This window comes from Volvox carteri, assembly GCF_000143455.1.
Source record: "Volvox carteri f. nagariensis unplaced genomic scaffold VOLCAscaffold_9, whole genome shotgun sequence".
Lineage (NCBI taxonomy): Eukaryota > Viridiplantae > Chlorophyta > Chlorophyceae > Chlamydomonadales > Volvocaceae > Volvox > Volvox carteri.
Genome location: NW_003307552.1, coordinates 1,874,187 through 1,891,678, shown reverse-complemented (window position 1 = coordinate 1,891,678; position 17,492 = coordinate 1,874,187). Strand labels below are relative to the sequence as shown.

General features: G+C 57.5%; 1 protein-coding gene across 1 annotated transcript; it reads right to left on the bottom strand.

The window, feature by feature from the left end:
• Nucleotides 1-6,121: 6,121 nt before the first annotated feature.
• On the bottom strand, nt 6,122-16,971 carry atpma1 (F1F0 ATP synthase, subunit alpha, mitochondrial; the record flags this gene model as incomplete). Its single annotated transcript, XM_002948186.1, has 18 exons — nt 6,122-6,208; nt 6,658-6,783; nt 7,267-7,497; nt 8,100-8,390; nt 8,585-8,624; nt 8,973-9,101; nt 9,435-9,780; nt 10,622-10,717; nt 11,476-11,596; nt 12,004-12,114; nt 12,539-12,595; nt 12,725-12,853; nt 13,550-13,603; nt 13,911-13,968; nt 14,710-14,804; nt 15,088-15,177; nt 15,330-15,534; nt 16,922-16,971. The coding sequence occupies 18 exons, from the start codon at nt 16,969-16,971 to the stop codon at nt 6,122-6,124; spliced, it is 2,316 nt and encodes a 771-aa protein (XP_002948232.1).
• Nucleotides 16,972-17,492: the final 521 nt, after the last annotated feature.

The window sequence follows — 17,492 nt, the reverse complement described above, 5'->3', positions numbered from 1 at the left end:
AAGCCCAGCGTCACCCATGCTACCACTTACGCGCCCTCGCCAATCTTGGCCAGTATTGACACCTCCGACTTGCGCTTCTTGACCACACCCTTCAGCGGATGGCTGTGTCCTGACCCCGAGCCGAGATGGCTCAGCCCGTCCCCGCCCAGGCCCGTCCCCAGGCCAAGCCCGGCCCGTGACAACGGGTCCAGCGGCAAGCCGCCGCCGCCGCCCCCGTCGCCCAGAGTGTCTTCAAGGCCGCCCCTGTGGTCCTCCTGCTCCAGTATTGAACTGCGCTCCTTTATCCCAAATTCCTGCGTGATGCACAGGCGGCTGTCGCCAGCCACAATATCATTCGCAGGGCCCAGCAACATGGCTGCGCTGGTCTTCGCCCCGGTGGGAGCTGTATCGCCCGAATTCGCGTGAAGAGCAGGCCAATGAACAAAGGCCCCGGCCCCGGCACCACCATGCAGTGCAAGCCGATGCAATCCGCCGCCGCCACCGGGCCGGCTGCTGCCGCCCCCGTGCAGGGAGTCGTCATCCCCGAAAATCGTGATGCGAGACGGCAGCAGCGGCCCACTACCGCCAGCACCTCCGCCGCGGCTGTCATCGCGGCTGCTTTCTCCAAAGGCACTGATGTGGCGAGGGAGCATATCAACTGCCGCGGGCAGCCGCCCTAAGAGCCCGCCGGCACCCGCGCCGCCCATGCAACGGGTGCCGTTGTGCCCCGATGTCTGCTCGCCGGCCACTGCCATGTCAGCTGCACGCTGTCGCGTCACCCGCAACGCGCCATCGCTGGCTACGCTGCTGCGATTGCGAATCCCCGCATGGTCCGCGAGCTGCAGCGCTCGGAGCCCAGCGCCCACTGCGGCCGTGCCGGCATCATCTGAATCGCCATACGGATCCTCCAGCTCTTCTTCACAATAAAAGCCCATGCTGGACTGCAGAAGCGCGTCCGGGTATTGCTGGTGATTTGAACTCTGCCTCTCCTGCGTCTGCGTCTGCTGCTGCTCTAATGTACTTTGCTGCTCCTGCATCTGTGTCTGCTGCCTCTCCTGCGTACGCTGCTGCTCTACCCGATTCCGCTCCAGTCCGCGGTAATGCTGCCAGTCACCTAGTGCTTGGTCGCACCTCTCCCTACCCGCTCCCGCCAAGTTAAACTCAGGCCGTTCCTTGTACGGCGGCCGTTGCTGCTCCTGATGACAAGACTTTCCGCCAGGGGCATAGGTACCGTAATCAGCCCGCGCCCAGACCCCGTGGTGCCACTCGTTCTCCCTCTCAGCTCCCCCCGCCTCCGCCTGCTCTGCTGCCGCTCCCTCCGCATCCTCCGGCTCCTCCCCTTCATCCCACACCTGTTCCGCACAATGCTCAAGCTGCTCGGCATCCGTAAGGGTGCCAATCGCTCCTCCGTAGCACGCTTCCCCATACAAGTACTCCGCCGCGGTGCCCATGTCCGCGACGCCGTACGCGCCCGGGTGGAGCCCCTCTTGGAGCTCCAGCTCTGTATGCTCTTTGCAAAAGGGAAGCGGAGTGACAGGGCCCGATGCTGCCGCTGCTGCTGCCGCCGGCAGTACCCCGTATTGTGGCCTAGAGACCCCCGCATAGCCGCCACTGCTGCCGCTTCCGCTGCCGCCAGTACCGCTCTTTCCTTCACTTGAGGTCCCGTGTGCTGAAGCCCGTCTTTGCTGAGGCGGCAGGTGGAAAAGCACGCCAAAAGGAGGCTTCGCGTGGGTAAGTCCCTGCGCAGGTGCCTTGCTTCCCCCTACGCCAAGCACATCCCCTTGGCCACCAGACGTGGATGGCGCAAGGTGGGTGTTGACATGTGTCCTGCCGCTGGTGATACTGTTCATGCTCATGCTGATGTTGTGCAACGCCGCTGTGGCGGCGGCGGACGCAACGGCAGCCGCGGAGCTGCATGTAATACACAGACGGGGCAGCCGTGTGAGGACAAATACCTGAGCGTGGATGGATCCTGGGATGCAAGGACAACAAGAGAAACGTACACGTGCATGTGCACATAGCAGCTGCGATCCGGCGCTGCTGCTTACATGCTCACAAGTGACCCAAGAGCTGTCGATGGACGCACCTGGTGTGTGGTTCAGCGTCCGAAGATAATTGGCCAGAGGGGATGCTGCTTTGCGTGGCCTCGTAGTCATCCGGCTCACCCCAGTCACTCCAGTTTGGACCACATTCACCATGGTCACAGCTGCACACACATCCACATGTGCAAACAGTGACAACCTTTAAGCTGGTGCAACAAAGAGGGGCTTATAAAGGCGGTATACTTAAAACACGACCGTGTTGCCACGTGCTTCCATGTTGCTGCGTGCGTGTTTCTTGAAGCAAACACTCTTATGGACGTTTGCCAAGGACTTCAAAGGGTCCGTCACTTCCGTAGCGCACATGTGGAACAAACATAGCAGATTATCTAAAGAGCTTTTGGGAGCTTGGCGCACCCAGGGTGCCGCTGCTACTGGCTGTGCCGCGGCCAGTGTCGGAAGACCAACCTGGATAACTGCTCAGCTGCATAGCAGTCGTCAGCCAAGTCCATCAGCTCATCGCTTTCTCCCAGCTCTTCATCCAGCTCCTGCACCTCCCGCTCAAAGATGACTGCCCTGAAGACAAACACCTTGATGCGCACAGTTTTGACCGGCGTGCTAGGCTTCTGTAGCGCATTTTGGTACTCATCATACATTTCCTACGGACACGAGTAAATAAAAGGAGGACTTATCCCGTTGTAAACGAACTGAATACCTCGAGAAGCTCACTGGCAACGTCGAGCAATCAAACCGTCCACAAGCTTCGTTGCGAGCACCAGCAACCAAGCCATGTCACCATCTTCAAATTGAATGCATACTGTTTCAAAGATCAAGCCTCGTGGCCAGATAAAGCATCCGTGGCTATGGCGGCGGAACATTCAGGCGGGGAACTGCGAGGAACCCTCCCAGAAACGCACCCGCAGGTCGTCATCGCCCTGAACTTGCACGAGGTTATCTGGATCAACATCGTCACCGGGGCACAGATACTTGAAGCTGACTGTATCGCCAAACTTGTCGTTGAGACGCTTCATGACCTCCGCATACTTGCTATCCAAAGGAAAGCTCTCGTTGTACACCTCTCCACCGACATAGCGCCACTGGCGTGGACCATCCTGATAACAACAATGCTGCGCAGTGAAAGTGATGCAAGAGGACGAAGTAGTCATTTAAACGCACCTGGGCAAAGGTCCCACCGAAGTGCAGCCGCACTCGTATGCGTGGCTTATCCTCTACATCAGTGGAATGCAGAGCTCCAGCACCCTCCGACATCAGCGCGGCCATGCTGCTCATAGGCGATAAATTGGGTCGGTTCGGGCCATCCTTCTTTTGGAGGGGCGCGGGGCCGCCTAAGTGCGGCCTACCAACGCCAAGGGCATGAAGGGGAGGGTTGAGGCGTGTTGCGCCATACGAGGCTCACACAGCCCAACCCAGGGCAGCAGCGGCCCTGCCGGTGTGTTCGGGTTGTTCAGAAATTGCTCAGTGAAGAAATGGAGTAGACAATAGTATTGCAACTCTACGAGGCTTTCTAACCTAATTTTCCTTGCAGTGGCATGTTGCTAAAAGGATTGCCTAGTACGTTGTGACACTTCAGTACGGCAAGGCAGGTAAGACTACACCTGCTTGAGCACAGTTCGAGGCAGCACAATTGCAAGGACATGCTCTAACCTACATTAGCCACATGTTGCGTGCATGTCATGTCGCTAGATGAGCGAAAATGCGCAATGGGGACCTGGGAGATACGCTATATTCTTTTTGAGATGTAAATTGCTTTTTTTATTCCCTTGCATTTTGCACGACCTTGAAGCGCGTAGGCGCAACCGACTGCACAAAAGCACTTCCAAACTGAGTCAATGTCAGGCGTTCGTATCTTGTTGGGATCTAGCAATGGAAGACACCTCGTGCTGCATTCGCGCCCTAAAATCTTACATTTCGTACGGATTCTCGTATCTCTAGAGCTTCTCCAGTACGGAGTGGTACGCCATGCTGTTTCATGTCTGACTTGATAGCATAGGACTGACGGGTTATTTTGGCTGTGCATCTCCTGGATTTAAGATGCATCAACAGGTCTGGCCCTTCGGACCCGCAGCTGTCTGGTGCGACGCCGTGGCAATAGTCCAGCGACAACAGCCCAGCTGTGGTGCCGCAACGCATTACACCTACGAGTGTTTATACTGCGACATGCCATGAAATGGAAAGACAGGGCCAGAAAATTAGCTCATTCCTGCAAGGCACGCAACGCACTTCACATCCCAGCCACTTTGCCTGGACCCGCCCGCAATCCTTCCCATCCTTAACCCGCTACATCCACTCAACTGTCCAGCGGCCTTGGGTCGGTTCTTGGTCTGCATCCCGGCTTTGAGATCCATGAATTTGCTTTCCCTTGATGTCTAACTTCCGGGATGTGTCTTTACAAAAACGCACCTAAACACAGCTCTCCACCCGATAAGGAGAAATGCCAGGCAGCGGTATCATGATCTTCTACACGACCGACAGGAAAACGATCGGACGCATGAATTTATCTGCATGCCGTCGCTACGTACATGCACATGTGCACACATACATGCCTATAAACAGTCCCGCCTCGCGTTTCACCTCTGCCAACCGCCCCATCATTCGGTCGCTCCCTCACCCCGCCGCTCCCTCACCCCGCCGACAGGCAGCTGTCCGTTCCTTGTCACACATAGCCAGCCTCCAACCCAGTATCCCCAACCTTACTACCTCGACGCCATTCTTCCTCACTCACACTCTCACTCCCCAAAACTCGCATCAGGAAACCTACCTCCTCGCTGTTCACATTCTTTAGACACATCCTTGATTGGCCAACGTATCGCCATTCGACTCTGGCTCTCTCTGCGCTCGCCCGCGCCCTCGCCCTCGCTTTCTGACGATCGCATGGTTTCCCTCGCGGCTCTCCCCTCCATCGAGCTGCGTACCCCGATACACAGCTGCACACTACCAATCGGCCACCTCGGGAGCGCGTGTCGGACAGCCTCCTCCATCGTCTTTTCGCACTGCTATTACTTCTACTGCCACTCGTGCTAGTGCGCCTCCGTCTGCACATCCACCTCGATCAGGAGGATCAAATGACGTTTCGTGTCCCTCACAACACCCTCCTCGTCTCGACAAAGGGCCCACAATTAATGACGTATATATATGTCGTATAATGGCTCTCACAACCTCCACGACCGCATTAGAATGACTTGACTGACTTGTTGCCCACGTTGAGCGACAACTTATAACCAACCGCCCATCAGTCCAACCACCCAACTTGCGTGCAACCGCCTAACTCGCACCTTGAAATGCTCAACTACCCTTTGCGTCATCATTAGAGATATTAGAGGAGAGGGGAGGCGATAAGGCGTGTAGCCTATTCTGGCACCATATGACTTTTTCGCCTACAAGAGGAAAGGCAATTGAATCACGATCAACGACTTGACAGGAAGACGAACAGACCAGTATAACACCAATGTATACAGGCAGATGGACGGAAAGGGAAGACGGACGGACAAACAAACAAACGGACAAAAACACGCAGGAGCAGTGCCGCGCCACAACCCGCTGCTCCGCCAACACCTTTAGCAACCATACCACCAACACCAACAACATCAATAACAACCGAACGCTCCACAACCATCAACTCCAAGCAACCGCAAAACCGGCGATGACAGCACGGACTCCACTGTGCCAGGCCAGCCCTGATGTTGCGACGGACGGACAGACAGATGCACACACACACACAGACACACGTACAAGCTCAGTTACCTGGACCACATCCTCCGGCCACGACCCCACAACCCACACTTCGATATTCTTTTTCTTCTCTCCTCTCCCCCCTTCCAAACCCGGGATATCTTCCACGCCGAAAGAGGTCCCGGGGTCCGCCAATCCCTACCGCTCACCCCGATCCAAACTGTCCTCCAGAGTCAGTCGTTGCTGACTGCAACCCGGGCGCCCTCCCTCCCCTTCGGTGTTCGCGATCGTGGATCGACCCGTTACCCTTCCCCTAGGCACGAATTGCATACTCCTTTTTTGCCCCTTTCCGTTCCTCTTCGCTTTTCCTTCTCCCTAACATCTTTCCCGCGTACCCCACCAGGGGGGAGGCCTCAGATCGCCGCATCGAGGAACCTCCCAAGCGCAGTCGACAGGGCCGCCTCCACCTCCGCCGTCAGGATACCGGTACGACCAAGCTCCTGGTGTACGGTAAGGATGTACGATCCGTTCACCCGCATATATATATACAAGGGCGATGCCAATGGAAAGGAGAGGAAGGAAGACGGATATCGGTATCGTTATCGGTCGGGAGTGCGGGAACGCGGGGAGGATGGGGCTGATGGTTAGGAGGTAGCTGGGGGAAATGTACATGCAGCTGCACACAGCATCGGAAGACGACTACACAGTAAGACTGGTTTTTCGAGGCAAGATGGATTCCGGGGAGAACTCTTCTAAGGAGTACTGGCATGTTGGCGTGGTTGGCGTTACTTTTATGTTGCCTCCTCCTCCTCCTCCTTCTCCTTCTGCTGCTCCTCGCCATCATCACCATCACCATATCATGCTAAGATATGTTTCCCGCAACTTCAGGGCCACCCAACCCCTTTGCCCAACCATGCTCACACCCGGACACCCCACCCCCCGAAAGCACCTGCATGGCTGCTGGCGCCCCCTGGGCCCCCGCTAGGTAGCCCATAGCTCCCTGAAGCCAGACAGACAGCTGCTCGGGGGGTACGGCGTCCGTAAAGCCCCGCTGTACCGCAAACAGCGTTGCCACCTGCATGCGGGGCGGGGCCCCCCGGCGGCGCGGAGGGTCGGGGAGGAAGACGGGGTGAGAGGTCAATCAAGTTCAGTGAGATGGGGCCGCAACGTCCTACAAATCCTTTTCAGATGACGGAGGGCGGGGCGGAGGGAAAGAAGGCGCGAGGGTGAGTACGTGGCTGACCCAGTAGTTAGCTCAAGAGGTCGGGGCAGTTTACCTCCCTCTTCTCTTCTCTTCCAGGTTAGGGCTGACCCTTGTTCGTTTGACGATAGCAAACCGCCTTATTATGCCCTCGTTTCCGTTGGTACCGCGCCCTAGGAGACGCACATAGACACACACGCGCGCGCGCACATGCACACGCCACACAAAAGGCCACCTTTCCCCGCAAGGTCCTAAGGAACCTCTTCCGCCGCCTGACCAGCCTTCATTCGCCCCGGGTAGCGGCAACGGGTCGGGTCGGGTCGGGTCGCGAGCTCAGGTCCCTACAAGCTCCCGCACCTGTTCCGCCAGTGACGCGGGCCGCCCGGGGGATTGCAGCAGCGCAGCCGACAGACGCCGAGCCAGCGCGTCTGCACGCAGATCCGCCACTGACAGCCGTACAGCGCCGCCGCCGCTGCCGCCGCCGCCAAGATCGAGGCTGCTGCCGCTGGCGGCGCTGCTGGTAGATGCGGCGGCGGCGGCACCGCCGAAGCGGCGGGCATCGTCCGCTTGAGCTAGGTCTAGCCGTACCTACATAATGTTAGCGTTCGGTTATATGAGGACAATTGACGGTTAGCCAGTTGGCTGTTAGGGGTTGAGCAGGAGGTTAGGGAGAGAAAGAGCATCGCGTTGATACCTACATACAAATACATAACCCGTCCTAGCTTCCAAAGCACTGTGTGTCATTAACTTTCATCAAATAGCACATATACACATACAGACATACGTCTCAGTTTGTATTCAACCAATAACCTTACGCACAGAACATGTATCTGCTTGTTAGCCTTTTCGCCATGAATCGTACGTCTCAAAAAACTCGGTTTTCATGGTTTTATGGAACCGCTCGCAAACGATTCGGTAGATCATCGGAAAAGCTAGAGACCTTCTCCCCTTGAATATTAAATTAGAATAAAGCTTTTGAAAGCAAAAAGATTCGGTAGATCCCGTGTGGCCTGTACACAGGTATATTCGGCATTACCTACGGCATTACCGGAAACACACACACACACACACACACACACACACACACACACACACACACACACACGCGCGCGCGCACGCGTGCGCGCACAAGCACGCACCTACCTCCCTAAGCAGATCCCGGGCACCGCCAACCGCCCAGCCACCCTTACCTGAGGTGCCAGCTGTTCAAGGGCCTTATAATACGCCCGAGTGCCGATACGGGTGATGGAGAGCTTGGGGTTCACGGAGTATGCCGGGGGTGCTGCTGCGGAGGATGCGGAGGAGGATGCGGAAGAAGGAGAAAGCACCGCCTGCTGCTGCTTGCTGCGCTGTTGCGACCCCTCCAGCACCACCTGCCCGTCTGCTATGGAAATGAACTCCTCCACCACTTCGGTCGCCAACTCGCCGCTGCCGGCACCCGCAGCCAGCTCCTCAGCCAGCATCTTGGCGCGCAACGCTGCCTGCGGGAATCGAACCGGGGTTCGGAAGGTTTTTTGCAGCGGAAATGGCGAATTTGTGGAGAGGGGCCCAGGAAAGACCCGCGTATCTCCATACGCATACAAAGTGTCCACATGCACACACGCCATCATCATCATCAGGTTGTCAAGGTAATGCCAGCACCAGGCCCCAGTTCCCCCACCACCCGGGGACCCACCTCCAGCTTGGCCAGTTGCTCTGGACTTAGCGTCTTGTACCTGGGCGGCGTGTGCGTGTGCACATGTACGTATGTATGCATGTATGTGAGTGCGGGTGGGGGGAAAGGGAAAGACGAACCACGAACGAGTAAAGCTGCTGCTAAGGAAAGGGGAAGGGGGAAACATCAAATGAGGGAGGCTACTCCCGGGGGTTGCGTATCGCCATTCCTACACCCTCATACCCCCTTCTCTCCTACCCGCCTTCCTCCGCGTGCATCTCCTCTCCACCCCGGCCTTTCCTCTTCCTCTTCCACCGAGCGGCCTCCCCACCACCACCACCACCACCACCACCACCACTCCCCTCGTGCTACCGCCCGACCCGGGGCGCCTCCCCCTTCCCAGACGCACTTCCTCATGTCGATTCGTTTGCTAACTCCTGTTGCACAAGTGCCCGGCACCAGCAGCATCAGCGACATGGAGCCCCCCCCGTTGCTGCGAGACATCTTGGCCGCTCGCATGAAGAACGTGGACAGGAAACTACAAGCAAGCAGACGGGAGGCAGGGAGGGAGGCAGGGAGGGGGGAAAGCGGGAGAAGTATATGCACGTGTACGAAGTCAGGGGGCAGTCAGTGAGGGCGGGACAGAGGCAGGTAGACGAGGCGGTGAAAGCATATGAAGACGTCAAGGCGAAGGGGGGAGGTGCAGCTAGGGCCAGGAGATAGCAGCAGGGGCGAAAAGGGTTGGTGGGGGCCGCCAAGCGGGCGGGCGGGCGGGCGGGCGCGGTATTGAGGCTGCATTTACAGACTGGACTGTCCCCTGGCGCACTCACGCACACCCACAGGAGGTCCGGAGCCGCCTCCGCTCACTCACCCTCGCCTCTGCGCCACGGCCCCCGAGACCAGCATCCCTTCATATTCCACAAGTGCCCCCTCCTCCTCGTCCAGAGAAACGCTGGCACGGATGCTGCTATTGCCGGTGCTGCCGCTGCCAGCCGCAGGGCCGCCGGCGCTGGACACAGCCGTAGTGCCGGCGGCAGCCGATGAGGGCGACGGGGAGGAGGTGGAAGAGGAGGAGGAGGAGGAAGTGGGAGGGGTGGCGGACGCCGTGCCGTCGGAGGCAGAGGCGGAGGCGGCCGTCCCCGGCGGCGGTACGACGGGCATGTCCCGTCCTCGCTCGTCCTTGACGAGACCTTCTCGAAGCAGCGCGGGGCCCAGACCTGTGAACCCACGGGTTTGCACATACAAATAAACATACATACATACGTACATACGTACATACATACATACATACGTACATACATACATACATACATTAGGCAGGCGGCTGGCAGAAGTTAAGGCCTGACTTCTGCTCCCAGTCGATCCAGTCGACCCGGGTTCAAATCCGCCTGCCAGCTCCTCGGGTGATTGAGGAGTGATGAAATGGGAGGTGGCCCCCCATCATATGGACGGTGTAGGACGTGATAATATCAACTTGCGAGCTGACCAGGAACTAAGTTGATGCGCCGTTGATCCGCTAGATTTGGTTTGATGCTGGTGGTGAGTTGCCGAACCCAACGAATACATTCTGAAGTCGGATGGGGTGACGGATTAGGGTGCCCCTCTAGCAGGGGAGAGCAGGGACTGCCCCGGGAAAGGGGGCCGCTGGCGAAGTTAACCACCCTGTAACAACATACATACATACATACATACATACAAAATATAAACATACTACATAACACGTCACTGTTGATATTGAAACTAGCCTATCTGCAAAGCGCTGGTGCCGTATCGGTGTACGGCAGGTACATACGTACGGCACGTCCTTCCATTCGCTCGTTGTGGGGCACTTACATTACATTCCTCGACGACCACCCGGGGGCCCCCTTGTCACCCCCGGAGGTACTTCCACAGCCCGAACCGAAGATGCCTGAGTCCCAACCCCACGGTCAGACACACCCAGAAAAACCCTCGACTCGGTCCCCCGTACTCGGGCATATGTGGAGGTATTCTCCTTGCCTGGTACGTCATTCACGTCGTACAATCCACTCTAGTCGCGTACGACCCTCACCTCCCTACCTGCCAATCCGCTGAGAAGCTGCTCCCACACGTCACTCAGTGGCCGGATATCGTCCACCACCACCAGGCTGTGGCCCCCTTCATCACGAATGCGCTCTGAAACCACGGTACGACAGGAGGAGTTCGTTCATCGTGTACCCCGTCGTACAGGGGGATGGTGGCCGGTCGGCAGCAAGTGGCAAGGGGCGCGCGAACCACCGAGCCACCAATGATGACCAAGGATGGGGTTGCGGGTTGCGGGGTAGCTGGGGGCTTCAGTGCCGGTGTCGGCGATATGTACCATCAGGTAACAGATCAAAAGTTCACGTGCGCATCGGGGAAATGAAGATATGCAGTACGAGCCCATTGTACGGAGTTACGAAGCTATGTACAGCAGGTCAACTAAATACCACCCCAGTCATAATCCCCCGGACGATGCCGCCCCATATAGAAGCGCCTTGAAGTGAATTGGTGTGGAGGGAGAGACGGCGGTCGGTGCGGTCGGGGGAAAATCTAGTGGGTTGCTCATTAGCGCTGTCGCCAAAATACACTGCGTTTGTATGTTTGTATGTTTGTGCGTTCCATGAGCTTCAGTGGAGGCAGGAGGAAGAGGATTTCTGGCGAGGAAGGTTCCTGTTTCTGTTTCTACCTCGGACCTATTTTTTCCTTTTTTCCGCACGGACTGCGCCTTCAGCCCACCATCACACCAAGTCTACACCTACCGCGCACCTACCCATACCGCCCCCCATAATTGATACATGGTGTCATATGACCACACCTCCCCCCTCCGCCTGGACTGTATCCGTCCATCTCTGGTATCTGCTTCATTCGCCAGTGGTTCGTCTTCCCCCCCCCTCCTCCCCCTTCATCCGCACCTCCAATCGAGCAAGCGCAGCACATGGCCGCATACTGGTGACCCGCAGGGGCCTCGGAATCCACCGCCACCACCGCAGTGTTCAACAAACAGCCCGAGGAACGGAGCTCCGAAACCACCGCCTGATGGGCATGAAAAATGTACATGGGTGGAGGTAGGTTGGGCGAAGGTCTATGTAAGAAGAGAGAGAGGGGTGAGAAGATGGGGGAACGATGGAGAAACAAAAAAAGGGATGAGAAGAAGGGGAGGAGGCCATGCAAAAGACTGGGGCGATGGGGGTTCGAGGGGGGGAAGCGGGGAAAGGGAGGGGTTATAGAACTTTAGTTCACCAGTCCCAGCACTGCGCGCACAGGGGCTGGGCGCTAAGATGGGCCTCATAGCCCGGGTCTCATAGGCCGGGGGTGACACCTCAGCTTCAGTCGAGCAGGGCGGATGGATGGATGGATGTGCTAAAGGCCCCGGAGCTGGCCCGTGGGTAAGTACGGTTTCCGCCGGACACTACCGGACAGCCCCCTCTGCTACCACCCACCTTCACCTCCTCCTTGGTCCGCCCCACCAGCGCCAATACACACCGTACGGCACCTCCAGGGGGGCTGGGTACGGCGGAGGCGGCGGAAGCGGCGGCCCCGCTCCACCTTGTCTGCCCCGCGATTGCGTCCAGAGCGAGGCGGGTCTTCCCTGCCCCCCCGGGACCGATGACCAGCAAGGAGGCGCCCCGGCCGAACGGCGTCAGGATGTCCAAAGCCTGTAGCAACATCAACAGCAGTAGCAGCAGCAGCAGCAGTAGTTACTGGTCCTGCAGCAGTAGCGGCACTAGACAGTTGCAGTCGGAGTTTTAGCGCAGCAGTATCAGCTGTGGTTATAACAGCAGCAGTAGCAACACTTTCAACTGCTGCTATTCGTATAGCACTGCTGCTATTCGCTTTTGCTACTGCTGCTATTCGCTTTTGCTGCTGCTACTGCTGCTATATACGGAAGCCCTGAGCCTGAAACGAGTTCTCAGAAAGTTCGGTGGTTGGTTGGTCCAGCACAACGAACAATCACCAACCGACTGCCGTACGCACCTTAACCCCCGTCAGCAATGACTCGTTGATCTGCTCCCGGTTCTTCATCTCCACTTGCTGATTCACCAGCGGTCGAGATCGACTACTGCTACTGCCGCTGCTACTACTGCTACTGCTGCCGCTGCGGGACGCTGTCGTCGCTTCTGTAGTTGCGACTGCCGCTACTGCGGCGGCGGTAGCCGGTACGATTTCGTCGTACTCTGGCAGGTGCCGGCCGATGTGGTCGCACACCCTGCCGAACATGTCCTCCCCCGCCGGCACGTTGAACATCTCGAAGTCCTTCCGGGTAATGGGGCCCTTGACGTCGTCCACCACCTGGGGAAACCCCACATGTGTATGTGTGTATGTATGTATGTACGTATATATGTATGTATTCTCATGAACTTAGCCGCGGGCAGGAGCTGCGTGTATGCGGGGGGGTTGTTTCAGAGAGCCTTTGACTTTGCCCTAGCTGAGACTTGTGGACTCGCTCTAGCGGGACCTGAGAGCCCTTCGTGGTGTTTTCACTGCAGCGCCATCCCCGGATGGAAGTGGCTGCGTAGAGTGTTGGCAGTCTGAGTCGGGGTCGGGAGCACACAAGACTAACCGACTTGTGCTGTGTGCTCCCGACCCTTGCGCTGTGTTTCGGCTTCGGCCCCCGGCTCTCGCGGCCCACAGTGTAATCTAAGTCACACACACAATGGAATTTCAAAAAACTAATCAGGATGAGTGTATATCATTATGTACACCATCAAATCCAAACCCGGGCCGGGGAGGAAAACGATCCCCTTACACCTACCCGATCAATGGGTGGGGGGATGAGGCTTCAGGAGGTGATGTGGTACGAGGTGGTGCCAGATGATGTGACGCCCTGACTATCCCCCCAACCCCTTCACAGAAACACACACACACATACATACACACATACATACACACATACACATACACACACCACGGCTCAGACCAATAAAACACACCTCCACGTCACCCCCCCTACTCCCCGACCCGAACTGACCCGACCCGTACACCCACCTGCAGTACCCCTTTGATCTTACACTCCACAGGTGTGCCTTCGCTGACAGTTGACTGCAGGTAGTTGGCAGTTGGCAGTTGGGGAAGGCAATTATATTTTAAAGTGGGCTCTCATGTCCAGCTCAACGACGTGTGAATTGGGCGTACGACACGCATATCCTTGTAAGGACGCACCCATACCCACATCGGCACCCACGACATATGCCCCACAGAAAAATTCAACGAGCCCCCCCAATAAACACGCAAACTCATACCCACACGAACGCAAGGCCCGCGGGCCCCCTTCTCGCAGCCCCAAACCCTCCGTCCCCCCTCCAGACAAACCGACATACACACTCACGCACACCCCAACATGGCTCACCGGATCCCCGAGCACCAGACAGAACGATAGGTTGTCGGAGCGGTGCCACAAGAGAACACTGCGACATCGTACAGTACGACGGGGTACGGCAAGCTAAGGGAACGACAAATCATTTTAACGTTTTTCCAAACTTCTATCGCCTGTGGGACTGCTGCTCCCCCTCTGGCTCCCCCCGCCCGCGGGCCCCGGGGGGACGCCACGCGGGGAAGGACATGTGCCCCGGAGCTCTGTGTGTGTATGTGTGCAAGTGTACGTGCGTATGTATGTATGTGTGTCTCTTCTACTGATCTGGGGCACAGCTCCGGAACTGGCGAGGAGGATACATGAGACACACACACACACACACATAGGACAGCAGCGACTTCACGAAGCAGGTGGTGTGGGAGGAATGCATGTGTGTGTGTGTACTTGCGCAAGCTATGTGCGTGGGACGACTTGGTGCTGCTGCTGCTGCTTGGATTGACTGTCTGGACAGCCTCTCCTCCCCTCCCCTCCCCTCAAGCGTGTGCATGATGCATGGGTTTCAACTTTGGAGCCACCCCAATATCCCATATTCCCCTCCCCAAGGGAACCCCTCCCCTCTCCCTCTCTCCTTTCCAACATCTCATATCCCCCTCGGCCCCTCTCCCCTGATCTGTAGGACGCCGACCTTCACCTTTTCCCCCTCCCCCCTCCGCGGCAGTTTACCACTACTTTGCGAGTCCGACATAACATGCGATCTTCCTTTCCACCCCCACTCTCCCCCCTCCCTTCCCCCCCACTCTCCCCCCTCCCCCCCCCTCCCCTCCCCGGCTCTCACCCCGCTGTGCCCGTCACGAAGGACACCTTGGTGCCCAGCGGGGCATCCGTGTTGAGACCCGACACGATGGCGAGGCCGTCACGAGCGTAAAGAACCTGCGCCACACCACACCACAACATGCCACAGGACAGCGGGAGGGATATACGCCAAGCCAAGAATACAACTGCCCACGCCCAAAGCGGAGGTTGGGGGTCAGCGCACTATACACGCACAGACAACCCCCCCTTAGACATTTTCATCAGTTGGCTAGCAGAGGCAAGGAGGAATGACGTTGAGGGCCTATGCCTCATGTGGGGCAGGTGCCGAGGCGCATTAGCCCGGGCCGAGGCGCTCCGTCGATGAAAAAGTGGGAAAACCCCCACCATCGCTACCACCCACCGGGCAGCCTCCCACGGGGGCTCTTGTGCATTTCGCCCCAGGGCCTGCCTCCATACCCACGCCTTGCACCGTGACAACGTGCCACCCCAACTGCACACACACACACACACACAGGCTCGCGTGTTCGTGCAACCCCCCAACCCCCTATCAAATCTTAGAGATATCCGTGTCCCCATGGTATCGCTGCCGTGACCTTGCCAGTACTCAAACACCTGGCTGCTGCCATCCCCCGCCTGCGGTACCTTTCCGACTGAGACCTTGGCTTCCAATTCGCGAAGCGTGGCGAGCTGATTTGGGCGGGAGATGCGCTGCTTAAATATGCTCATCTCCGCCTCCCAGTCCGGTTCCTCGTCTGTACCGCCGTTGCCTTGTCCGCCGCGGCCTGCCTGTGCGGCCGCGGCGACATGGCGACGCCCCGGCCGGCTAGGCCGCTGTGCTGCGGAGGCGCTGGTCGCGGATGGGAAGGAGGAGGGGTGGCCAGAGACCGCGTGCGCGGGGCCCAGGCATCGCCGCGCGGACTGAGGCGTGATGAACCCGCGATGGCTGGACAGCGATGGGCTAGCTGCAGGTGGGCTGGCCTGAGAAGTTCCAGCATATAATTGAGATTTCGAAATATGGCTTTGTTGGACAAAGGTTCGCGACATCATTCCAAAGCGGCGTCTGCGTCACAGCCAACGGTTTGCGTCCACCCGAGTTGATTTTCGTTATAACAGCGCAAGGCTAAGAAGCGCCTGCGGGGAACGTAGCTAAATGAATAGCGTTGCTTGAAGATATGAGTCCTAACCTTATCCAATTAACCCGCCCACCCTTTTGAGTTGGCAAGCACTCTTTCAGTCAGTGCCATGCACTTCCAAACACAAATCCTGAACAATTTTCCTTTTCTGGGTTGAAAGTGACGAGAAGCGTTCTGAAGCCAATAAGCCGTACAAACCCGGGTTCCAAATTACAACTTCTTGTGGCCCTGACATCGTTGATTTAAGGAACCAGAGCATGCAATGGGTAAGAGAAGCGCAATGTGGTTTAAAACTCCTCAACTTCATCGTGGTTGCAGTGACGCGGTTCTAGCTGTGCGTACGTGCGGGTGTGCAGGCCTCAAACTTGAGGACCAAGCGCAACCAGGCCCTGCCTGTTAGGTATATATGCCTGTTAGGTCTAATATAAAGGCGGGAAATGATAGCCACAGCGAAATGCGAGCGAGGGACGGTTTCGTTGTTTTCCCATTTAATAGCAAGACGTCCAAAGCTCAGCCCGGGGTGATCAGCCCTCGCCCGGGCCTTTGCCGGCTTGCCGATCGATGCGGATTGAACAGAGTCATACGCAGGCGGCCACAGCCAGAGTCCTATGAAGGTATTAGTGATTGTTACAGTCCAAAACGATAGACGTCTTTGGCTGACCTGGCTGGAGAGCGCCGGAAAACTGAACGAGTTGCTGACGGAAACGCCAATCCCAAGTTCAACAACGCACCGTATGGATTGATCGTCAATCTCCGACGAGTCCGCGTCGGGCGTATCGGCATGCCGTCCCCCGCACTCAGGTCGTGAAGCTATACAAGCGACATACAACTTTTCTAGTGGACCAACAAAACAACTTCTGAGTGCACGCTTGAGAATCTGGGGCGGTAATATGGTTTAGTGCAAGGGCTGATCCTTCCCGAAAGAAACACCCACAATGCAACGAGCCTGGGGCGATCACGCCCCAAGGTGCCAACACTGTCCGTGTCTAAGTATGTTGGGGACCCCTACTGCGAGGTGATTTTTTCCAGGGGCGTTACAGCCATGGGGACTGGCCCCAGGGGTTTTGGTGTGTAGGTGAGCTCAGCCCTGGGCTCACCTACCACCCCCTGGCGACAATCCAGGTCCTGCGCCTCGCGGTTCCAGCTGCCATTCAGTTACAGCTTTGGAGGACAGGAATGAGGTATGGGCCCATCAACGCGGGATTGGATTGCGACACCGTCGGAGACGCAGGACAGGGAGGGGCCGGGGTGTTGTTCGTTGCGTGAGCCATAAGCAAGGGCCGAATGCACGATCAAGGCCGGTCCCTAAGACCCAACAGCGCCCAGCGCACAAAGCTTGACGTCTATAACTTATTTGGAAATGGTCCTGTGCTTCCCATGCCTCTCCCGAAGGAGTGGGGGCTGGATGGGTGGGTGCTCGGATTCCGACTAGGAGGCCCACCATTTATAATATTGCCCTTGCCGCAATGACATTTGCCATCACATGCTTGTAACGCGTGACCAGGACATGGCTTGTGCGGAGCTTGCTACGTACAAATGTGGCGAGGCGACCTGCAGACTGCCGCCCGTCACCACAAATATCTGCTCAGGGTATAGGCACCCAAAGCTATTCTTCTTCGCACCATCAACTGACCTACTAAAATCCTTCGTGCATGCGGGAGCTGCGTCCGAC